This window comes from Crotalus tigris, unplaced genomic scaffold (assembly GCF_016545835.1).
Source record: "Crotalus tigris isolate CLP2741 ecotype Arizona unplaced genomic scaffold, ASM1654583v1 scf7180000017639.5415321, whole genome shotgun sequence".
In the NCBI taxonomy this organism is placed as follows: domain Eukaryota; kingdom Metazoa; phylum Chordata; class Lepidosauria; order Squamata; family Viperidae; genus Crotalus; species Crotalus tigris.
Genome location: NW_024096532.1, coordinates 3,797,082 through 3,822,535, shown reverse-complemented (window position 1 = coordinate 3,822,535; position 25,454 = coordinate 3,797,082). Strand labels below are relative to the sequence as shown.

Below are 25,454 nucleotides of genomic sequence, written 5' to 3'. Positions count from 1 at the left end.
CAGATGGAGCAGGGATCCAGAAGAGAGATCAGGACACCTTAACGAAGATCAGGCTGCACTTATAGTGATACCTGTGGGCAACTTCGAGTGCTAAGGAGAGAATTTCGGTCCACACACTAGCAGCCAGTCCATGAGGTGTACTGTTCCCCAAAGTCATCGCTTCCTTGGTTGTCCGGAAAGTCAGGGATACCAGAACAGGTCCAAAGATCTGGAAAAGAAAATGCTTTGGATCATGAGAATACATTACCTCATAAACTCTGCCAAGGAGGCAAAGTTTGGCCGAGAACAGCAGAAGCTGCTGCATGATAGACACAGCAAATTAGTATGAATAGTTCAATTTAAACATTTTGTGTAGGATGAAAAGCGTCACTTCCTTCAAATTTTTAGGCTGAGAAGGAGCAACCTGGAGCCTCAAGGCCACAAAGCTAACCTGGAAGACTCCAGAGTCCCTTCATCACAATAACCAAAATCTGGTGGTATGGAAAATACAGGGAATGTAGACAAAGGTGTAGTATACAGGTAGTCCTCAACTTACAACAGTTCATTTAGTGATTGTTCGAAGTTACAACGGCACTGAAAAAAGTGACTTATGGCCATTTTTCATACTTAATAACCACTGCAGCATCCCCATGGTCACGTGATCAAAATTCAGATTCTTGGCAGCTGACTCAGGTTTATAAATGTTTGCTGTGTCCCAGGGTCATATGATCCCCTTTTATGACTTTCTGAAAAGCAAGGTCAATGGGAAAGCCAGATTCGCTTAACAACAGTGTTACTAACGTAACAACTGCAGTGATTCATTTAACAACTGTGCCAAGAAAGGTCATAAAATAGGCAAAACTCACTTAACAACTGTCGAGGACTGCCTACACATTTATTATAAAGGTGGTCTTCGATTTAAAACTTCAGTGGAGCTGTCATGATAGTTATACATTTTGCAACCGCTTCAGTCGTAAAACAAATGCTGCAGTCATCCAATGAAGTAATGTTTCGTTATAGCTCTGGTTTTGCTGGAAAATGACCGTAATTGCCGGTTTTTGGCAAAACCACCATAAAACATGGTGCCCAATCCTGGGATACTATAAACAGCAATAAATACAGCATGGTTGCTGAGTACCTGAAGTTTGGTCACATGACTGTGGAAGGGGGCAACTGTTGGGATTTTAAATCCAGGTTGCAAGTAGCCCCCATGTTGGCCTGTATAACTTCAAACAATTCAGTCGTAAGTCAAGAACTACCTGTTGCTACAAAATGAAGAAACAAAGCTAAATGTCCATCTCTTATACCCAAAAAAGGCAGTGAGTGGGGACACAAGGCCCTTCTCCATGTATATGATAATTGGTATCATCACTCACTGCATCCTTATTATATAAAGCCACTTTCCCATTAGGTAGTGCACCTAAGTATCTTCTTTATATTAGATACAAATGTGTTAAACTTTTCTAATGTAAGGTTTACTGTGGGTTTCCTCCCCCTTTATTTAATTCACCTTGCTGGATTAAAAGTCCTGGACAAGGTCAAGCTCTTTCTCTCTTTCAATCACAATTTGGTGTCACGAGAGGGCCCCCTGTTAGTTCATCATGGCATAGCTTCCTTTGACAGATGCCAAGGGTGGAAGAGAGTAACAACTGTTATGAACCTACAACTGTGCAAAGGTTCAGGAGGGATGCTTTGCACACTGCAGTAAGCAAAGCATCCTCCCTTAATGCTTTAAAAAATAGCCACATCCTCTGAAAGGTGAGGAGTGACTAGAGGCAGGTCTCAACTTACGACCAGAATTAAGCCCAAAATTTTTGTTGCTAAGTGAAACATTTGTTAAATAAATTTTGCCCCATTTTACGACCTTTCTTGCCACAGAAGATAAATGAATCACTGCAGTTGTGAAGTTAGCAACATGGTTGTTAAGTAAATCTGGCTTCCCCATTGACTTTGCTTGGCAGAAGGTCGCAAAAGGGGATCACATGATCCCTGATCCCCTAATGAAACCGTCATATATATAAGTCAGTTATCAAGCCTCTGAATTTAATAATAATAATAATGCAGGCCAATTACCTGCTTACCAACAACTTTCAAACTGCTAACTGGTGTGATAGCTGATGCAGTACAACAGCATCTAGTTGAAAACAATCTCACCGGAGCAGAAAGGAAACCGCAGAAAGGAAACCAATAACAGAGGAACAAAAGATCAATCCTAAGAGACAAAATGATCTTGGAAAACTGCAAGAAAAGGAAGACCAACCTGAATGTGGCATGGATTGACTACAAAAAGGCATTTGACTCTCTGCCACATACTGGATAATCAAGTGCCTAGAAATAACAGGAGTCAGTAGAAACATCAGAAAATTTGTGCAAAGATCGATGGCACAATGGAAGACACAGTTGCAGGTCAATGGTGACAGACTGGGAGAGGTTAATATCAAGAGAGGAATATTTCAAGGAGATTCATTGTCACCTTTACTATTTGTTATTGCACTGTTTCCTCTGTCAATACTGAATAACTCAGGACATGGCTATCAAACATCAAAAACATCTGCCAGACTATCCCACCTCCTTTACGTGGATGATCTGAAGCTGTACGGAAAAGCAGAACTAAAAGCAATGGATAGGAAGACCAGAAAAATAATGACAATGAATCATGACCTTCATCCATGCAGTGACATTGACAGACTTTATCTACCAAGGCAGATAGGTGGGCGTGGAATGCTGCAAGTACATCAGATGGTTGAAGAAGAAAAAATGGCTTTGGAAGAATATCCGTAGGACAGTGATGAAGATACACTGAAATTAGTATATCAGGAAGGTTTACTGACTACTGGAGAGGCCAAACTGGCCTACAAGAAAGACCAAATGAAGAACAGAATAGAGGCATGGGAAGATAAACCACTATATAGCTAGTACATTAAAAAAAATAGCTGGGAAAGCAGATAATAACAAGACCTGGAAATGGCTAAGAGCAGGAAAATTGAAGAAAGAGACCAAGGGACTAATTCTGGCTGCACAAGACCAAGCCTTAAGGACAAATGCATATAAAGTCAAAATTGAGAAGACAGCAACAGACAGTAAGTGCCGCCTATGCAAAGAAGCTGAAGAAACAGTGGACCATCTGGTAAGCTGCTGCAAGAAGATCGCACAGATTGACTACAAGCAGCGGCATGACAAAGTAGCAACAATGGTGCATTGGAAGATCTGCAAGAAATATCATTTGCCTGTAAGCAAGAACTGGTGGGATCATAAAATACAGAAAGTCATAGAAAATGATAAAATTAAACTGCTCTGGGACTTCAGAATTCAAACAGACAAGCACCTGCCACGTAACACCTCGGACTTAACAACTGTTGATAAGAAAGACAAAAAAGTGTGGATAGTAGATGTGGCAATGCCTGGAGACAGCAGAATAGACGAGAAAGAACTGAAGAAGATAACAAAATACAAAGACCTACAAATAGAAAGACTGTGGCAAAAGCAAGCAAGGGTAGTACCAATAGTAATAGACACCTTGGGTGCAATCCCAAAACAACTGGAGCACCACTTGAATACCATTGGCATTGACAAATTTGCCATTAGTCAATTGCAAAAGATGGCCTTACTAGGAACCGCCTCCATCCTGCGACAATATCTGTAATATCATCAAACATCCATATCTGCCTATCCCAGGTCCTTGGTAAGGACTCGATAGGTAAACAAAATGCCAAATCCAGTCTGAACATCTGGCTGACTCTGCGATGATCAATAATAACAGTAATAGTAATAATAACAATAATAATTTGTTGGAAGGAACCTTGGAGATCATCTAGTCCAACCCCCTGCTCAGGCAGGAAACCCTATACCATTTCGGACAAATGACTGTTCAGTCTCTTCTTAAAAACTTCCAGGGTTGGAGCATTCACAGCTTCTGGAGGCAGGTTGTTCCACTGATTAATTGTTCTAACTGTCAGGAAGTTTCTCCTTAGTTCTAGGTTGCTTCTCTCTCTGGTTAGTTTCTTGTACTGCCTTCAGGCGCTTTGGAGAATAGCTTGACTCTTTCTTTGTGGCAACACCTGAGATATTGGAACACTGCCATCACGTCCCCCCTCGTCCTTTTCTTCATTAAACTAGACATACTCAATTCCAGCAACCATTCCTTGATATGTTTTAGCCTTCAGTCCCCTAATCATCTTTGTTGCTCTTTTTAGAGTCTCAACATTTATTTTACATAGTAGTGACCAAAACTGGATGCAGTATTCCATGTATGGCCTTACTAAGCCATTGTAAAGTGTTATTAACACTTCACGTGATCTTGATTCTATCCCTGTTAATGCAGCCTAGCATTGTGTTGGCTTTTTTGGCAGCTGCAGCACACTGCTGGCTCATATTTAAGTGATTGTCCACTAGGACTCCGAGATCCCTCTCACAGGTACTACTATTGAGCAAGGTACCACTTACACTATATCTGTGCATTTGGTTTTTCTTGTCTAAATGTAGAACCTTACTTTTTTCACCGTTGAATTTCATTTTGTTAGATAGCGCCCAATGTTCACGTCTGTCAAGATCATTCTGTATTTTAAGCCTATCTTCTGGAGTGTTGGCTATTCCTGCTAGCTTGGTATTGAATGTGGGCCAAGAACAGAGCCCTGGGGCACCCCGCTATACACTTCATGTAAAAACACTTCCATTGAGAACCACACACTGAGTATGTCTGATCAGCCAGCTACAAATCCATCTGATGGTGATGCTGTCTAACCCACATTTTTCTTTATCAAATGCCTTACTGAAGTCCAAATAAATTATACCCACCGCATTCCTTTGGTCCACTAATTTTGTCACTTGGTCAAAAATGTAATAAGATTTGTCTGTTTTTGACAAAAATGTTGGGTTTTGGTAATGGCTTTGTTTGCCTCTAGCAGGTGTTTGCTGACCCGTTGTTTGATTAACTTTTCCAGAATCTTCCCAGGTATTGAGGTCAGGCTGATGGGTCTGTAGTTTCCTGGATTCAATTTTTTTCCCTTTTTTGAAGATGGGAACTATATCAGTTCTTTTCCAATCCTCTGGTAGTTCCCCAGTGCTCCAGGATCTTTGAAAGATTTTTTCGTTAATGTTAGTTAATTTTTTAGTTTAATTTTGATCACATGACTACGGGGATGCTGCAATGGTCGTAAATGTGAAAAACGGTCATGTCACGGTGCCGCTGTAACTTTGAACTTTTTACTATTGTAAGTTGAGGACTACCTTTATTTCAGAGCTTTTCCCCAATTGTCTATCTGTGTACGTCTATCAGTTATCAGCAAAACAAAAATGCCTGCACATGTATGTGGGAAAGTTTGGGAACGAGTACATGGGATCTTTTGTTGGAGGATGGGGCTGCTTTAACATTTTGAGGAAGGGTATTTATTGGCATTCCTTCCTAATACTTTATACAGCCATAATAATTGGAAAACTTCAAACCTAGCATAGCACTAATCTTTTTTCAGCCTTCTATCTGCAAACCTAAATGTTGCTACTTTAAGACATCTATTTATTAAACTTAATATGACTTTTAAAACAGCCATATCCTTTCTCAGGCAGGCACAGAAATCTGTAAGAGGGAACCTTAAGGAACAGGAGAACTTTTGCATGAGGTCTGAAGCGTTTTCAAAGCCCCACTTTTGACCCCCTACCACAGCTTTCTTCAACCTGTCAGACTTCAGAAGCTTACAGAAGTTACAATCCAAAAGTACATACAGGGGGAAGAGAGGAGACAAAGAGAGGCAGAAAAAAAGAGAAGAGAAGGTAGGATATTGTTAATGTTGCCCATGTTTTAAATGGTCACAGGCTAAGTTCAGAATGGCGGCCTCATCTGCCAAGGTGCCTTCCACCAGAATTTCCAATTCAACATGGTATCAGGGTCAGTGGGTATTAAAACAATTAAATTAACACTTAAAGCAAGAGAGATCTAACATGTCTGAATACAGCAGGTGAGAAGAGAAAGATGGATTAAAACTAGTTTAAAAGAGATCTAGCATATGGCCAGACATGGTTATCTGAAGAGGGAACAGTTCCTAGCATTGGCTCAGTGCTGTTTCTTTCTTTCTTTCTTTCTTTCTTTCTTTCTTTCTTTCTTTCTTTCTTTCTTTCTTTCTTTCTTTCTTTCTTTCTTTCTTTCTTTCTTTCTTTCTTTCTTTCTTTCTTTCTTTCTTTCTTTTTCTTTCTTCTTTCTTTCTCCTTCCTTCCTTCCTTCCTTCTCCGTCCAGCTGTCTGTCTGACCTTTATTATTTTTATCACAAGAACAACCCTGTGAGGTGGACTGGGCTAAGAGAAAGTGACTGGCCCAAAGTCACCCAGCTGGCTTTCATGCCCAAGACAGGATTAGAACTGACAATCTCCCGGTTTCTGGCCTAGAGCCTTAACTACTGGACCCAACTGGCTCTCTTATTCCATTTATTACCAGCATTAATTTCTAGTGATTAAATCAGATATCAGAAATGCTTTCTCATCGCCTCCTACCTCTTCCCGGACGCAACGGGAGGTCGGATACACGTCGGTGATTAAGGTTGGAGGGTAAAACAATTGACTTGATGGGAGGGATGCCCAGGCCTGGAAAACCTAAAAAACAATAATTACTTTTGAATTATGTTGACAGTCATCGGTCACAGAATTCCTAATCTGGATTCCTATACAGACCAGGGGGTTGGGTTCAGTACCTATGTGGTCCCTTTCTCTGCTATGCTTCTAGTTCAGGGTTGAACTCTGGGATTCTTGTGCTCCCTCTGAGCTTGGTTGTTTTCTTGCAGACGTTTCATTATCCAACTAGTGCAATGATGATGTTACCTAGTTGGGTAATAAAATGCCTACAAGAAAACAACGAAGCTCAGAAAGCACCAAGCACTTCTCAAACAAATTAAACACTTTAAAAATTAGTGGGGTTAAAAAAACCACACACACAAAGTTACGAACAAAAAGAACCTTGAAAATAGACCCCATTAAACACTACATTCAGGTTGTGGAGGATAGGAACTAGCTGGATCTACTGTAAGTAACATAACTACTCCAAATGCAGTAATCTTCCCCATCCTTTCCTGGCTAACAGAGAAAGGGAAACATCCTGCAACAATCTTGTTTGAAGGATGCCAGGATAGAGAAGATGATCCTAATCAATAAGAAATAATTATTCTTTATTTAAAATATTTTTTTTAGAGAAATCATTATTCTTGATCAACTCTGGAATCAAACAAATAAAGCCCAGCTCTTTCTAGAAATGTCTACTGAAATATTTCCTCCCTTTCAAGCTGAAATCTTCAGTCTTACATTTTCCTTCCTTCCTTCCTTCCTTCCTTCCTTCCTTCCTTCCTTCCTTCCTTCCTTCCTTTCCTTCCTTCCTTCCTTCCTTCCTTCCTTCCTTCCTTCCTTCCTTCCTTCCTTCCTTCCTGCCAGTACCTTAACAACTGGCAAAGAAACAAAAGGCCATGATTTTCACAAATCACAACAGATGTTTCACAGACATGTTTTACAATGTTTTTACACAACCGTAGGCTTATTTCTATTTACATCTTTATGAGCAATGCGGTTTGGCTCTGGATAAATTCCATATCTAATACCATTTACAGTAATGGACCCATTTTTTTAAAGACATTACCTATTAACTATGTGTGAGATGACTTTTCCATCAAATACACATTAATAAATTTATTTCCTAAAGGTATTTTTATAAAAAGCTGGTTTTCCTGAAGCCGATTTAAATGCTATTCAACTGAAATATTAAAAAATGTGAATTAAGTACTTTTAATAATTTAAATAATCAATAATTTTAATGATTAAATATTAAAATGTAAAAATCAATTGTGCGGGGGTAGGGGTTGGCCATAAGACCGAACTGTCTGGCATGACTTCTTCCCATTTACCTCAGCCCCCTCAGCCCGAGCTTCTTCCACCAGACTCTCAATAAAATTTCGCTGTTTCTCGCTGGCCAACGGTCCCACGTCTGTGATTTTGTCCAGAGAATCTCCTAAGTGAAGCTGCCCCATTCGGTGCTTCAGGCGTTGAATAAAGTCTTTGGCAATAGATTCCTGAAGAAAAAGCTGAGCCCCAGCATTGTGGACCTGAGAAGGGGAAGGAAAAGCCACCCATAGGGTTAATTAATTCAACCCTTGGCTGCAGGATTTTGCAGCCAAGATTCTGCCAGAGTAAGAATAAAACTCACTGCCTGATTCATTAAAAAATGTTTAACTTAGAATGTGTGGATAACAATTACTAAAATAATATGATTCCCACATTGATTCTTTCCCATTTTGGAAACGTTTGGAATTTGCTTAGCTTTGGTGTGTTGTATTGGATGAATACTGCAGTTTATTTTTAAAATTGGTGTGTTCTTTCTTGATCTTTTAATTATACGTCTAGTCCCTATCTATTTTTAGGAACTAATTAACATAACATTAAATAAACGTCTTAAACAGTGTGAGCATAAAAAAATAAACACAACTGTGATTGGCTAAATAGGTGCAACTGAATGGGGTAGCTGATGTGCACATCCAAAGTTTTATATATGTGTGCCAAAATTTTCAGAAAATTCTGGACAAAGATTTATTATATCATAAAGTTAAAATCTCATACTCTGCCAAAGAAGAAATATGAAGAATGGAGTTTTTTTTAATATTTCCCTCTATTGCAGTGGTTGGATGAGCAACCAGCAGCCTGAAAAAGAGGGAAATGTTAAGAAACAACCATTCCCCAAGTCTCTTCTTCATCCGATACTATTTTTGGTAAAAGCATACCTGTCCTCGGTTCAACCAGATGGCATCCATCACTGCATCAACAGCACTATCCAAGTCAGCTGAGTCAAAGACAATGAAGGGCAACTTCCCCCCAAATTGGAGACAAAGCTTCTTGCCACTGCCAGCTGTGGCTTGACGTAGACAACGGCCCACCTGTACCAACGAAACATTCCCCATCACACCACCGAATCATATTCAAAATGACCACTGACCATCCCTCCCACACTAGCGCAAAGTCCCATTCCCCATATCAAATTCTTGTGCTAGTTGGAACAAGGGAGAATGGATATGTAACTGATTTTGGAGTAAGTAGGAGACTGAAGGTCTTGCACTATACCAGGGATAGGCAACCTTGGCTCTTTTATGACTCGTGGACTGGCTCAGGAATTCTGAGAGTTGAAGTCCACGAGTCATAAAAGAGCCAAGGTTGCCTACCCCTGGACTAGACAATTCAAACCAGATAGGAGAAAAGTCAGAATTTGTGTACCATCGCTACACAAAATCCAGTGGGCGAATCCCCTCATATCTTCTTTTGTGAATTTAACAGAAATACAGGAAATCAGGAAAGCAAAGACAGCTTAGCCTTATATAGTGAAAAATGCATCTATACAAAACCTTTTGTCTATCTTGTTACTCAGCCTTCCTTAACCTGAGCATTTTCTGGTAAATGAACTTCAAGTCCCAGATTACTCTAGCCAACATAAGCACCTCACTACTGAAAATGTAGGGAGTTGAAGCCCATATATAATTGGAGGCCGTCCAAAATGGAGAAAACCACCAATATAAATAAGTGTCCCAAGAAGGCTCCACACCCACTTGCACTACTGAGGTGACCCTAAGGACGAACAAACAAAGCTCCAAGTGGTCTCAACAACTCTCCAAAAGAAAGCAAATGACCGGCTGTCTGCAAGGAGTTTAAATCCTTCCTATTGCCCACCATCCGGTTAGAGCTGAAGAAGCTTCTTGGATGAGATGTGAAACGTCTTCAAAGAAAAAACAAGAAAGTTCAGTTGCCCCCTGAAAAAGCACCTTTGGGCTTAACCTATATACCAAATATGTACCCTCAAGACTGGCAAAAAAAAACCCTGATTTTCCTTCTGAGCCTCTTCCTAAGCGCCTGAATGGAGACAGATGGGCTTTACCTTGGCAGTTCCAGCAAAGGCCACTTTGCCAATGCCTGGGTCGAGTGCCAAGGCTTCTCCCAGCTCCTGATTGCCAGTGATGACATTGAAGACTCCTGGGGGGAGCCCAGCTTGGGCACAGACTTCGGCCAAGAACAGGGCAGCCAGCCCGGTATTGCTGGCTGGCTTTAAGATCGCCGTGTTTCCTGTTGGCAAAGCACGCAGTAGAGAGTTAGGGATGGAAAAGAAGAGAAAAGGCAGGTAAAAAAGCTAGAGAAATATATATTCCCTATATTCTTCTCTCCTATTTGATATGCAGTGGCCTCCAAATACATTGGACTGCAATTCCTATTGCAGGAAGGCTTTGACTTACAACAGTTCATTTGGTGACCGTTCAATGTTACAACATCACTGTAAGAAATGACATGACCAGTTTTCACACTTATGACTGTTGCAGCATCCCCATGGTCAGGGATAGGCAACCTTGGCTCTTTTATGACTTGTGGACTTCAACTCCCAGAATTCCTGAGCCAGCATGGCTGGCTCAGGAACTCTGGGAGTTGAAGTCCACAAGCCATAAAAGAGTCAAGGTTGCCTACCCCTGACCATGGTCATATCATCAAAATTCAGACAGTTGGCAACCCACTCATGTTTATGATGGTCACAGTGTCTCAGAGTCATGTGATTCCCTTTTGAGACCTTCTGAAAACCAGATTCACTTAGTAACCATGTTACTAACTTAAAAACTACAATTCACTTGGGAAAACTGAAGAACGTTAGGCGGGGAAAGGCTGAAGAAGACAAACGGGGAGTCAACGAGTTCCATTTTTTTCATGACAGAAGACAGAAATTGTGAGGTGCCGGATTTAGACTTGGTAAGGCCCTAAGCTATCTAGGCTTCTTCTTAAAATATTACACCAGAAGGTCTCACAAAAAAAGGACTTTGGGTTTTCACAAAAAAATTGAATCTGTAGCTTGTTCAGCTTGTGATTATATCTGGTACTGGGTCAGCAGAATCAAGACAAGAAAGTATTTGTAAATAAGGACAATTTGAAAAAGACAATTGAGGCAGGCAAAACATGGAACCAGACTCCTTTTTTCCATCTCAAAGTTCAGTCTTGGGTAGGTGGCCAATGAACTGAAAGGGAAGATGGAAGAAAGTTCCTTGTCTCTTAATATCCCATGAAGAGCATTCTTATCCAGGTGTCACCTAGCTGAGAAGACTGGTATTAGCCATGTATATCAGGTATGATAAGCCGGGGACAGATGAATAACAAATTAAAAAAAAGATTTTATGAGTTTTTATATCTACACCTGAGATCCCCAACTTTTTGGGTACCAGGGACCAGTTCTGTGGAGAGAGGTTTTTCTGTGGACCGGAGGGTACATGGTTTTGTGTGCTGCCTGCATCCCACAGATGGGGTTTTGCTTGTTTGTGCGGACCAGTTTCTGGCATGCCGCAGCTCGGGGTTGGTGACCCCTGACCTACACAATATATACTATTCAAAGTACCCAGTTTATAATTCCAGTTTGTTGGTGATGATGTCTGAGTCAACATTCAGTGTAAGAAGCCCATGCAATTTTCTTGGCAATATGTTCAGACATAGTTTGTCACTGCCTTCTTCTCAAGTCTGAGAAAGAGTGACTGACGTAAAGTCATCCAGCTGCTTTTGTGTCCAAGGCAAGATTTGATCTCACAATGTTCTGGTTTTTTGCCTGATGCCTTTAACCTCTACATCTAATTGACTCTCAACTCCAGATTACAGTATTTCCTTGAAAAGCACAGCAGGGAGGCAAGATATGTTCTAGGTCCCCTCTCTTAAAGAGGTCCATCTAGTGGGACCAAGAAGAATGGCCTTCTCCTTGGTGGCTCCCTCCCTGTGGAACATCATCCCTTTGGAGATAGGATTGGCCCTCACCTTGAGACCCTTTTAAAAGGCCCTGAAGACATGGTTTTGCAGTGGACCTGGAGTCCCCAAGGCAGTACGAAGCCCATCCGGTGGTTTGTTTGACTGTTGTCATGGGGAGGGGGGGAAGAGTTCATTGGGTTTTGTATCTGGGATTGTATTTCTGTAACCCATTGTGAGGGAGTTGGGCAGCCATATAAATTTTCTCAATAAAAATAATAAAAACAGATATATTTTAACTACACTGTTAACCCAACTTTCTTCCGAAGAACCAATGACAGGGCTCTAGTTTCTCTTTCTCTGTATAATTTTACTCTCAGATTAACCTCATGAGATAAAGAAAACAGATCAACTCAGTGACTTCTGCGTCTGGGTGGATCTCAAGACTCACTTTGACTCACTCAGTTGGAACCATTTTTACATACCCATGGCCAGGGCTGAGCACAACTTCCACGTCAGCGTCAGCAAAGGAAAGCTTCGAGGAGTAAGAATAGCAACTATACCTAGAGAGAGACAAGTTTCATCAGAAATTGAGTGTTTCCATGGTTGCATTCAGTATCTGCAGCAATCCTCTTTAGGGGGGCTCCAAATGTGCCAAATTTCTCTGTTCTGCACTTTGGGATCTGTACAGGAAGGCTGCAATCCAAGATCAAAACTTTCTAGAGGTGTTATTTCTTACAGAGGAACTCCATACAGTCCCCAGCAAGCAAGTGCTTTAATATGGTGATGATTCCTAGCTGAACCTACATTATTATAGCATACTGTGGTTTGTAGAATGCAAATCTTGTTGAACAGGGAACTTCTTTATTGAAATTTTAAAAGTTTTCAATTATTTATTACATACGTTTATACAGTATAACTAGTCATGAGACTCAATTTGTAACAATATCATACAATAAAGTTATGTAATATTCATCCTTCCTATCTTCCTTACAAAGACCATCATCCACTTAACCCAAAGCATATCATCCATGTTCAAAGGCAAAAAGATCAGTCAAATGTACCAGAAAAGTGTTGCAGCCTTTACAGCACAAAAAATAAAGAATAAAAACAATACAAAAAGCAAATGTAATTAAACAAAGCGGTTTACTGCTAGACATTACACATACTTTGCCTGTGACCCCAAATCTAATCACTAAGGATTAATGTGTGTGTGCGTTTGTGTGTGTGTTGCATGACTCCATTAGCCTTTAATCACATGAAAAGAGTTATTAATATTCCTAGGCAATTCCATTACAATGAATAGGCATACCCAAATAAATTACTATGTTTAACTATTTTCTCCTCTTTTTCCTTTGCTGAAGAATTTCAAGGACATTTCTCTATTTTTTTACTGAAAAAACTGAAGATAAAATTACTGATGATGAAGGATTAGTCTACGAAGCTGCCAGAATCAACCACAATTTTGGGAAGTACTCATCCTGCTAGAAAGTATGGGACAGCCCAAAGACTGGAGACTAAGATAAGGTTGCCCATTTCTCCCGACCCAATAGCAATATCTAAGTAACCTTCATTTAGTGTTGCCAACTTCTCCCTCACACACCAGAAAAGCAAAAGGAATAGTTAGATGAAAAAAAAAAAGCCTCTTTCTCTACAGCAGTGGTTCTCAACCTTTTTAATGCCGCGACTCCCAACCGGTCGTAAGTCGAGGACTACTCAACCGGTCGTAAGTCGAGGACTACTCAACTGGTGCAGCACCATTTGCAGAATTGGACTTTTGGCGGGCTCAGCAGGGCAGAAACAGCCTGGACAATTCCTATTGGCTTTTGAAAGCCAATAGAATTAGATTCTATTCAAGCCAATAGAATAAAAGGGAGTAGCACAGCTAAGGAAAAGGGGGGGAAAAAATGGCGGACTGCGTTGTTTGGCGACCCCCGTGAAATGGTTGTTCGACCCCAAATGGGTTGAGAACCACTGCTCTACAGACATTTTATATACCATCCAGTCCTTAATTTCAGAAGCGTTGCAATCCTTATAAGCAAGCCCCTCCTTTCTTTGGCCACTGCTGCATTGTCATGCATGACAAGGGCATACCGCATTGTCAAACTCAAGTCATTTCAAGCTCCCAATGTGCCCTGTTCCTGATATGATTTTTTTGGTGGTATTTCAAGTGTCAACAGCTCATTACAAGCTTCAGGCACTTTCAGGAGATCAAAGCATCTTGCTGTGAACTCGTAACAAACAACTACATGGAACATAAAAGAGAGCGTTTCAATCATTTCACACTCCTCTAGGGCAGGGGTCTCCAACCTGGCGATTTTAAGACTTGTGGATTTCAACTCCCAGAATTCCCCAATCAGATCCCTGGCTTGGTGGACCGTGCTTAGAAGTGGCCGGATAAACTTTATGCTAGGAAAACTTGAATAAGTAGGAGCCTGGGTCCTTTTTCCGAGCTAAGATTCCAGTCTTTCCAGCTTACCAAGTGGTTGCCAGTTGGACATCTGTTCCTCCATCAGCTGGGCCCACCCTGCATAGTGGTAGAAATGCCGGACAACCAAAGGGAGATCTGCTTCTTGGCTTTCCCGGATCAGGTTTCCACTGTCAAGACTCTCCAGGAGGCTGAGCAGCCGCTGATGTTTCTGGATGGTCCTGGCGACACTGTGGGAAGAAGCAACTTCAGAGAAAGCACAGCTGGACTGAACGACTGCAGATGGCACTTCCAGCTGAGAGGAGTACGCTATATAGTACATTAAGAAAGAAACCAAATCTTCTACAGGCAGTCCTCGACTTATGACAAGTTGTTCACAACTCTTCAAAGGAACAACAGACCTCGACAGGGCTACTTATAACCCAGATTTTAACTTCTGACAATTAGCCCACTCCACGGTCACATAATCACATTTTGGACACTCAGCAAGTGGCCCACATTTACGACCATTTGCATTATCCTGCAATCATGTGATCACAAGTCATTTTTTCTTGCCAGAAATTAGCGTTTATTTCTGGTTTCCTTTGCGGACAACGGATTCACTTAATGACTTCAGTGTTCATTTAATGATCGCTGTGTTTGCTTAACACCCACCACTAAAAAGGTTGTAAAATCAGGCACAATCACATGGTGACTTGCTTAACAATAGGTGCAACTTATGACCGTAATCCATGATCATAAGAAGTCAAGAATTATCTGTAGATGGTGCTAGTAAACCAGGTGACTTCCAGGCCTATGGATTCCAACTCCCCAAATTCCCCAGGTACTATGGCTTTTAATTAAAATTCTGGAAGGAAATACATTTATTTGGAGAATGCCTAGGTAGAGGATCTTCAGCTATGCCAATTTTAAGATGTGTGGACTTCAATTCTGTTTGGCTAGGCCAGAGTTCCTCAACCTTTCCAGCTTTGCGGACCAGCGGGGTGGGAGGGGGAATGGTTCCACCCAAGCAGCCAGCCAGCACATGCGCACACGCAGCTCCATTTACGTGAGTGGCGGACGAGCGTGATCACCACTCGCGCAAATGGAGTATGTGCATGTGCTCACTCACCGCTTCTATGGTCCGGTTCCGAATGGCTCATGGCCCAGTAATTGGCTGCCGCCCAAGGATTGGGGACCCCTAGGCTAGGGAATTCTGGGTGTTGAAATCCATACATCTTAAAAGTTGCCAAATTTGAAAAAAACATTGAACTATATGGTAGGTGCTATACCATGGCATAGCTTCTTTCAACGCTCTTAGAAACTGCACTTCGAGAATTCTACTAAAGATCATTTAGAACTCTGTTTTCCAATGAAACCTGAAAAAAATAATTAAACAGTGATGTTTCTGGATGGTCCAAGCTAGACATGTTATAACTAAAATAGCAAGCCTAGTGTACAGGTAATCTTTGACATTTGACTACAATTGAACCCAAAATTTCTGTTGCTAAGTGAGATAGTTAAGTGAATTTTGCCCCATTGTACAATTTTTCTTGCCACAGTTGTTAAGTGAATCACCGCAGTTAATAAGTTAGTAACATGCTTGTTAAGTGAATCTTGGCTTCCCCATTGATTTTGCTAGGCAGAAAGTCGCAAGAGGTGATCACATGATCCTGGGACACAGCAATGGTCATAAACATGAACCAGTTGCTAAGCATCTGAATTTTGATCACGTAATCATGGAAATGCTGCAAAGGTCGTAACTGTGAAAAATAGTCATAATTCACTTTTTTCAGTGGCGCTGTAACTTTCAATGGTCACTAAATGAACTATTGTAAGTCGAGGACTACCTGTACTTGAAAACTGCTTCTGGACTTTGTGCTTGAGGTGGAAAAAAAATGAAACTTTGATTTTGGGTTTTATCGATTAGACCAGCGGTTCTCAGCCTGTGGGTCAGGACCCCATTTGGGGTCGAACAACCATTTTACGGGGGTCACCAAACAACGCAATCCACCATTTTTTTCCCCTTTTCCTTAGCTGTGCTACTCCCTTTTATTCTATTGGCTTTTGAAAGCCAATAGGAATTGTCCAGGCTGTCTCTGCCCTGCTGAGCCCGCCAAAAGTCCCATTCTGCAAACGGTGCTGCAAGTTGTCTGCAGCGAAGAAGAGCTGTCTGGAAGCTTCCACCCCTCCCTGCTGAGCAACTACTAAAAATGTAAGTAAAAGAGGGCCAGGGGTGGGAGGTGGGAGGCTGGTGGGTGCAGGGAAGGTTGCTGGCGTGCATGGGGCCCGGCGGGTGCCTTACTTCCCTTGGGCTGGGCCAGCTGGTGGCCCAGCAGGTGGTCGGCCTGCGCTGTCTCTGCTGCTTGCCAGCTACGCCTCGGCCAGCGCAGGGGACGGCACTACGCATGTGCAGCGCTCCCGGGCAGGGAAAATCCTCGACTTACAACTGGTTGGGTAGTCCTCGACTTATGACCGGTTGGGGGGTCATGGCATTAAAAAGGTTGAGAACCACTGGATTAGACTTATTGCTATAGAAATGGCTAGTTTCTACTATTATGTAAAAGTAAAAAGTTGAGGTTTGATGTTACTATCTGTATTCTACTGCACCAAAGGGAGATGGAAGTCAATGCCTTTTTTTTCTTTTTCTCTTCTTTCCTACACTCTTCCTTTCCTTTTCCCTCCCTTATTTTTCCCATTTGCTTTTGTATTTTTGTGTTTTATACTATAAACTAATAAAAACAAGAAAGCTGAACAACTGCCTCGCTTAGCAGCAGAACTTTGGGGCGCAATTGTGGTGGTAAGTGGAAGACTATTTGTAAGTCGCCAAGATTACCCTCTTGTGGCTGCCACTTACTTGTAAAGGTGTCGGGCTCGAACATGGCAGGGGATTAGGCTCCAACTTTCATAGGCTACTTTAGCATCACGAACAGCTTTGTTCACATCTTCTTTGTTGCCTTGGATTGTGGTGGCCAGTGGTTCCCCTAAAGGAGAGGATGGGGAAAGAGGTTTTTTTTTTCCTCCTGCAAAGTCTACCCTGAAATAACAATAGCACTTAGCATTTATATACCACTTCGCAGTACTTTACAGCCCTCTCTGAGCGGTTTACAGAATCAGCCTATTGCTCCCAACAATCTGGGTCCCCATTTTACCGACCTGGGAAGGATGGAAGGCTGAGCGAGTCAGGACTGAACTCCTGGCAGTGGGCAGAGTCAGCCTACAATACTGCATTCTAACCACTGCGCCACCACGGACTGATTGAAAGGTTCAGAATTTAGCAGCAATCACTGCAATTTTGGGACTTAGAAGCAAGTAAGGCCACATGAAAGGACTACGGCATCTCTTTAGCCCCAGTTTATCAACAATTTCATGGCATTACAAACAACAGAGAACATAGCTTTTCAAGCCTCAGAGAAATTGAGTTTTTGGAGAAGAAGCATATCAAACACTAGACCAGCATTTCTCAAGCTTAGCCAGTTTAAATTAGATGGACTTCAATTCCCCGAATTCCCCAGCCAGCAGAAATGCAGAATATATGAAGCCACCCACAAGTCACCCTCCCTTGTTCATTCACCATCTTTACCTGTGGTAGGATTCTTGAGTGTGCAGGTCTCTTGCCCATCTGGTTTCAGCCACCTGCCACCTATAAAGTGTCCGAATTTACGACCATGAGATTCCAGCCAGGACTGAAGAGAAAGAGGGAAGTGTCAGGTTGTAGGAGAAAGAAGAATTTACCCTATACCTATTTAGATCTGTTTTGGTACATCCCGGCGTCTTCTTCAAATAATAATGGATACTTAGCAACCTTTTCCAGAAAACAGGAGGGAACAGCAAGTTTCAGAGAAGGAACCTATAGCTTCAAGAAGTTGCTGGACTCTTGTTAGGCCTGGTCAACAGTCAGGGCCAAGAGGAGATCCATTATTGTCCCATCTGGAGATCCACTGTTTCCCCTACCCACTCATCCATTCTGATTGAGAGGAAAAGACCAGAATATTCAGTTTTTGGCATTCAGGTAGTCCTCTACTTACAGCTGTTTATTAGCGACTGTTCAAAGTTACAATGACACTGAAAAAAGGGACTTGCAACTAGTCTTCACGCTTACGAGCATTCCCCAAGGTCACGTGATCAAAATTCAGCTGCTTTGGTGCCCAGCACATATTTAGAATGGTTGCAGCATCCCAAAGTCATGTGATCACCATTTGTGACCTCCCCAGTTGGTTTCTGACACGCAGTCAATGGGGGAGGATGAATTTGCTTAATGATGGCATGTTTCACTTAACAAATATTGCAAAAAAGTTGTAAAATGGAGAGGGGCTCACTTATCAGCTGCCTGGTGTTGTAACTTTTAATGATTACTAAATGAACAGTTATAAATCGAGAACTACCTGTACTGTTCCATTCATTTTCAAATCTATGGAAAGATATTCATTGATTGATCAATCTGTGAAGCCTAAAGGTTGAGAAACACAGACTGTAGAAGGCTAGCTTAAAACTGTCAAGGATTTTAAAGCTAAAATAATTTTTAGAGAGAAGTTAACCCTATTGTAAGGGTTACTATTGAAGGGTGAGAGAGTGTGAGATTGTACCACAGAAGCATTAATTTGGCTTGAATGCCAGAATACAGAATCCAAAACACACTCTCTCAGTCCAACCCGCCTCACAGGGTTGTAATTGGAAAAACAGGAGAAAGAAAATTATATATATTCTTGAGTTTATAAAAATAATAAAGTAGGGATAAATAAGTAGGGTTTCTACAGACAGAAACACGGCTGCGCCATGGGTTCACCTGTGTCTCCCACTGTGGCCAATCTCTACATGGAAGAGATAGAAACCAAAGCCCTAAACTCCTTCACAGGAATCCCACCCACTCACAGGTATAGGTATGTGGATGATACTTGGGTCAAGATCAAAACACAGGAATTGGAAGTGTTCACCAAACACATCAACTCTGTGGACAAATACATGAAATCCACACGAGAAGATGTTAAGGAAAATAGTCTGTCTTTCCTGGACTGTGCAGTACACATTAAGGAAGACAGAAGCCTTAACATTGAAGTTTCAGAAACTCCCCCCACAGACATAAACATGGATCAATATTTACATAGTGATTCTCACCACCCACTGGAGCACAAAATGGGAGCTGAAGGACTGCCTACCAGCAAAGATGGGAAAGAAAAAGAACGAAAACCTATCAAGGAAACCCTCAGAATGTGTGGCTATCTCAAGTGGGCATTCATCAAATCCAACAAAAGAGCCAGCAGGAGCTCCTCCATAACAGACAAAGAAAACATTAAATGAAGCAACATTGTCATTCCATACATTGCAGAAATATCAGAAAAGCTCAGGAGGATCTTCAGCCAACACAACATACATGCACACTTCAAACCCAAGAATACACTAAGGCAGAAGCTTGTCCACCGATAAAATACCAGGTCCAAGACACAAACTGAGCAACGTGGTATATGCAGTACAATGCAGTGAGCCATGTGCAGATCTGTACATTGGGGAAACAAAACAACCACTTCATAAACGCACGGAAAAATGTGGGAGAACAAACCCATCAGGACAAGATTCAGCAGTCCATCTGCATTTAAAAGACACTCTTTCGAAGACAGCAAAGTCTTGGACAGAGAGGACCATTTGTTTGAAAGAGGGGTCAAAGAGGCCATCTATGTCAAAATTGAACAGCCCTCTCTCAACTGAGGAGAGGGATACGCCATCATCTATCTCCAGCCTACAACACAGTCCTTTCAGCAGTTCCAAGAAGGCTCCACACCCATTGGCACTACTCAGGGGACCCTGAGGGCACAGAGAAACCTCCAAATGGCCTCAACAATTCTCCAAACGAATGCAAATGACCAGCTGTCTGCAAGGAGTATAAATCCTTCCATTTCCCCACCATCCAGTCAGAGCTGAAGAAGCTTCTTGGATGAGAAGCGAAACGTCTTCAAAGAAAAAACAAGTAAGTCCAGTTGCCTCATGAAAAAGCATCTTTGGGATAACTATGACTTGGATGACTAAGAATCTCCATAGACATTTAGGAATAAATAAATAGTCTCTTCCCCCCTTTCCCCAAACAACCTCCACAGGAAAAGATTTAAGCTAATGAGATACAAAAGGCTGCTCTAAAGCATGGGCAACCTTTAACAGCAGAGGTTCCTGAACCCGGGTCTCTTCACAAGATCCTTCTTCAGAATCTTTGCAGACATCTCTATTTCGATTCTCTTCCTTTACATGCCCAGGCCCATTCATCTCCTTGTCTTCTTCCCCTGCTTCCTTCTCCTTCTGGCTCTTGGTCCACATTTGCCGAATCCAAGCCATCTCAGCTCTCCAAAGTTGCCGGTCCTTCTCACGTTGGGCTTTCTCTTCTTCCCACAGCCCTTGAAATAGCTTTTCTCTCTCTCTGAAATGTGTCCGGATATCCCGCACCAACTCATCAAATTTTTCATCCCAGGGTCTCTTCCGCCTGTTCCGGAGCTGAGCCAACTTCTCTCGCGGGCTCAGCAGACTCCGTGGCCTGGAAAAAGCTGGAGGCAGGGAGGAATGAGATGATATTATTGGAGTGGCAGAGATGAAGACCAAAGCTATGTCACTGGAGCTCTCCAGACATGAGACCAGCCTCCGACATACATACACCAATAAAACAGCATGTTCTTTCATCATTCAAATAGACAAAGGGAGATTGAAAGAATCAAGAGGGAAGGCAGTAACATCCATAAGGAACTCTGATGTAGAAACATCAAAAGAGAAAAAAATATCCCTAAAACCCATATAATTCAGTGAATATTAAATGTCTGGGGCAAAAAAACAACACAGTAGGGAGTATCATTGGAAAAAAGCAATAGGAAAAGGACACTGAATTTAAGTACAGGTAGTCCTCAACTTATGACCACAATTGAGCCCAAAATTTATCTTGCTAAGTGAGAATTTTTTTAAGCAAGTTTTGTCCCATTTTATGACTTTTCTTGTCATGTTTGTTAAGTGAATCACTGCAGTTGTTCAATTAGTAACACGGATGTTACGTGAATCTGGCTTCCCCATTGACTTTGCTTGTTAGAAGGTTGCAAAAGGTGATCACATGACCCCGGGACATTGCAACCATCTTAAGTGTGAGCCAGTTGCCACGCGCTTGAATTTTGATCACGTGATCACATGGAGATGCTGTATCAGTCATAAGTACGAAAAATGGTCATAAGTCACTTTTTCAGTGCCGCTGTAACTTCGAAAGGTCACTAAGTGAATTGTTAAGTCAAGGACTACCTGTATCAGTTCCTATTATCCTTTCCTCTTGGTCCTAACATATCACCATAAAATATTAAACATGGAATATTAAAATTCAATGGACAACAAACATAAGAACGGTTGCTGGAATTGCATATGTCTAATCCAGTGATGGTGAACTTTTTAGAGACCGAGTGCCCAAACTGCAACCCAAAACACACTTATGCATCATTGGGTACCGGGTGGGTGTGACCTATTGGCTGGATGTAGCCAATAGGGTGGGTGTGGCCCATTGGGTAGGCATGGTTGCGGTGGTAATGGCAGACTGGGTGGAACTAAAAAGTTCAATCAATCAATTCCAACTTTGCAAGATCTTTTTTTTCCCCCACAAGAAGTTGAAATTGACTGATTGAACCTTTTTTTTTTTTTTTTTTGCACAAGGCGGCAGAGGTCTAAAGCGAAAAAGTTTTATAAAACCCAGCTGAAGGCCTAGGACTGGGGCGATAGCGCACGTGCCCACAGAGAGGGCTCTGAGTGCTGCCTCTGGCACCCATGCCATAGGTTTGCCACCACTGGTCTAGTTTAATGAAGAGAAGGACAAGGGGGGACATGATAGGAGTTTTCCAATATCTCAGGGGCTGCCACAAAGAAGAGGGAGTCAAGCTATTCTCCAAAGAGCCTGAAGGCAGGACAAGAAGCAACGGATGGAAACTGATCAAGGAGAGAAGCAACCCAGCAGTAAGAAGTTTCCTGACAGAATAATTAATCAGTGGAACAACTTGGCTCTAGAAGTTGCTCCAACACTGGAAGTTTTGAAGAAGAGACTGGACAACCATTTATCTGAAATGGTGTAGGCTTTCCTGTCTGAACAGGGGGCTGGACTAGATGACCTCTCTTAAGGGGAATAAACCACCTAACTATTTGGGCATTCAGTCAACTACAAATCAGACCCAAGAGAAGACATTGTTAGCATTCTAGCCCAAACACGACAAAAGTAATGGCGAAACAGTTCAGTCAGGCTTTTAAATAGCAATTCGCTTGTTTATCTCTGACACTGAGTATCTGAAACTTTTAACTGGAAACCCAGCAAACCAGCACTTGTTGGAAATTAGAGATACGCATCTGAGAAGATCAGGAAATTGAGGTAGAAGGTTCCAATTCTAAGCTCACATCCAGGGGGAATCAGTTCCATTGAACTCAAGGGGACTTTATTTCTAAGTAAGGAGATCAGAGATGAAGGAGTTGATGATCCTGAAATCCATTCATTCTCTGATGTCTGGATAAACCCGATTTCCCTCTCCCCTGTACCCTGGATTGTACTGCTCCCTTTTCGACTCACCTCTCCGCTTTACCCCGGTTCTCCAGGGGGCGTCCAGATGTCCCGGGGTCTTCTGCTGAAGCAGAGGCTCCTCCACCATCCTGGATCTGTCAGGGATCTCCCCCGGAGACTTTTCTTGAGTAGGATGGAGATAAGCCCCATCTGCTGCCTTGCCTTCCCAGCGGAGGTCGGCCTCTTCCCGCGAGGGGCTCTTCTCCTCCTTGATCACGCCACCGGCCAACTGATGGTGGAGGATCGAGGGCTCCGCATTGATCACGCCCCCGACAGCCGTTTGAGAAGAGGACGACGAGCAGGCGGGGGCGCCGGCAGTCTCGCCGGGCGGCTCCAGATCGCTGCCGTCGGTGATGGAGGCCTGGGTCCAGGCGTACTCGTCCTCCGGGTGCTGCAGATCCGGATCGAACTCCGGATCGCTTTCCTCCTTGACGACCACCTGGCACCACGGAGCGCCGTCCCCGCCACGGGCACTGCCCCCGCCGCCGCCGCCGCCGCCGCCGCCGCCCAGGATGGCGTCGAGTTCGTGAAAGAAGCGGCAGCGCTGGCGGGCGACGCCGTCTTGCAGCTTGGCTTGCTTGTAACTTTTCTTGAGGTCTTTGCCTTTCGTCCGGCATTGATCCTCGTCACGGAAATAGCCCTTCTCGGCCATGCGCTCCGAGATCCACTGGTAGACGTCGGCATTCCGGTGGCACCGGTTGAGCTGCGCCTGGATGGATTCCTCGCCCCACAAGGCGAGGAAATCCAGGGTCTCCCGGTGACTCCAAGTGGCTGCCCGAGTTCGAGGCACTTTAGGGCGATCCGTCGACCTCGGGCCCAGGAAGGAAGAGGGGGAAGGCGAGGACATCCCGGGACAGGAAAGGAAGTGGGGTGGGTGGCAGGGAGCAGAAGGATCAAATCAAAGGAAGGGGGGGAAGGATCTGCCACCTCGATTTAATTAAAAATCCAATCCCGGTGCACGCCGGGATATACCCCCCCTCCCTAACCCAGAAGACCGAGCGAGGCGGAGTAAGATGGGCGGGTACCTCCGCGGTAGCACGTAACCCGAGGTGGGACTTACTACGCAACTATTGGCCAACGAGCCCGTGGTATGCATATGAACCTGATTTAAATCGGGATTCTGGAGCCGTCTGCGCCGGCGCGATAGGGGGGTTTGCTTTGTACCCCCACCCGCAAAAACTGTTACCTCCCTGGGAACTCGGGAGTCAAAGCAGTTCTCATGTGCTGGGCTGCTTTTTCCTTCTACTCCTGATTTTTGCACCGCGTCTCTCCCCAGTTTAATCTAAATCCGGTTCTGTTTTAAAGAGAGATCACGCAGGAGGCGTTTACCCCGGACTGAATCGCAGTAGTTATTCCGGATTTCTCTACCGAAAGGGACCGCCAGCAAAATAAAGTCCCTAATATTAGCGATTGGAAATTCGGAGGCGATCGAATTCGTCCGAAACTTCAGAGGTGGCGAAGCGGGACTGACATTGGTCTAACGACTCCGCCGGGAAAAATTTCTTTCACACACTCCCCCATTTCCCGTCCCCCCCCCCCGCCGCTCGATTGCTCCGGAGAGCCTCACATTCACATAGTTTGTTTGCAAGAAATGCTCGTCCTGCTTTGTTGAAGTTTGGTTTGTTCAGGTACCGAAGCTTTCGGACGACGCTGATTTACAGATTTAAGGTTAAATCCAGTGATTATAGTCCCAATTGTGGGCTGGGATTATATTCACATACCATCTTAAACCACAAACCTAAGTTTAAGGCTAAAGCTAATGCTGGAGCGCGGTTTCAACCCGGTCAGGCGGAAGTTTCCAAAAACACAGCCGCGTTACTCTGATGTAGCAACAGCAAAATACTGAACACAATACGGAAGTTACTACGGGTCCTAACACTTGGGCTAAAACTCTTTGTTGTTGTGATTTTCTCCACAAAGACACATTTCCTCGATGCAACTTTCCTTGACTAAGGAAGAGGCTACGTTTGTCGATTAAAACTAGGTGAAGGGAACCGAAGCAGAAATGCTGCCGGTCGTATAAGAGGCGCAAAACCCGCCCGAGTCCACCAATAGCGCTTCATCTTTTGAAGCGCCTAAAAAAACATGCTACGTCGAATACACGCGGGAGTGACACGTCCTGAACCTGGGTTATCAGTAAAGTCCTCCGTACCCGAGCAGGATCTCAGCCAGCGAAGAGGGAGTGAAGGTCAGGGACAAAGGCGAGTGGGAGGCGGGTGGGGGGAGAGGACAAAGAAAAGCTAAAATGTGGGGTCAAAAAAAAATGCCTTTTGGGGACTGTATTTTGGGGGGAGAAATCAGGATAGAGCAACGTCTCTCCGGGCTCGCTTTGAAACCCTTCCTTTGCAAAACTTGGCTACCAGCCGCTGCAAACAATAATGGCTTAATGACGTTTTTCTGAGTAAGTTCTTCCCCCGCGCTGAGCGCGAATAGCACTGTGGTTTAGCGCGACGCGGGAATCCAAACTAGTTTCCTTCGGAGCCTACAGATCACGTTCCTCTTACGCTCACTGGATCCTGCGCACTCCGCCGGCGGGGGGGGGGTGCTCAGACGTGAGAAGGAATCCCTTCCAGTCCCTTACCTGGGCTGCCCCAAGCGCCTCCGGGACCGGCCCATACTCCATGGAGCTGTAGAGATCGTACACTGAAGGGGTCCCGCAGCTGCTTTCCGTCGCCGAGGAGCCGGCCATTGACTCCTGTTTTGATTGCTCGGGCTTGACAGCAAAAAGCAGCAACCTTCCAACTGAGCAGCATCCCCGCCGCTTTAAGAAAGAGGCATTTCCGGCCTCCCAACTACCATAGAGTT

At 43.4% G+C, this 25,454-nt stretch overlaps 1 protein-coding gene across 2 annotated transcripts in view; it reads right to left on the bottom strand.

The window, feature by feature from the left end:
• The window catches only part of ALDH16A1 (aldehyde dehydrogenase 16 family member A1), a 68,634-nt gene extending 43,203 nt beyond the window's left edge, over nucleotides 1-25,431 (bottom strand). The window contains exons 1-11 of one of the 2 annotated variants that reach the window (XM_039335233.1): nucleotides 22,659-23,555; nucleotides 20,240-20,625; nucleotides 17,682-17,784; nucleotides 16,956-17,082; nucleotides 14,171-14,349; nucleotides 12,177-12,254; nucleotides 9,866-10,050; nucleotides 8,724-8,876; nucleotides 7,854-8,051; nucleotides 6,460-6,558; nucleotides 72-208 (exon numbers count right to left, since the gene is read on the bottom strand). In XM_039335233.1, coding sequence (XP_039191167.1) covers nucleotides 72-208; nucleotides 6,460-6,558; nucleotides 7,854-8,051; nucleotides 8,724-8,876; nucleotides 9,866-10,050; nucleotides 12,177-12,254; nucleotides 14,171-14,349; nucleotides 16,956-17,082; nucleotides 17,682-17,784; nucleotides 20,240-20,625; nucleotides 22,659-23,496 — 2,483 coding nt within the window. In that variant the 5' untranslated portion in view covers nucleotides 23,497-23,555. Of the gene's footprint in view, nucleotides 1-71; nucleotides 209-6,459; nucleotides 6,559-7,853; nucleotides 8,052-8,723; nucleotides 8,877-9,865; nucleotides 10,051-12,176; nucleotides 12,255-14,170; nucleotides 14,350-16,955; nucleotides 17,083-17,681; nucleotides 17,785-20,239; nucleotides 20,626-22,658; nucleotides 23,556-25,230 lie in introns of those variants that run through there. The other variant, XM_039335234.1, reaches the window with a different exon arrangement.
• Nucleotides 25,432-25,454: the final 23 nt, after the last annotated feature.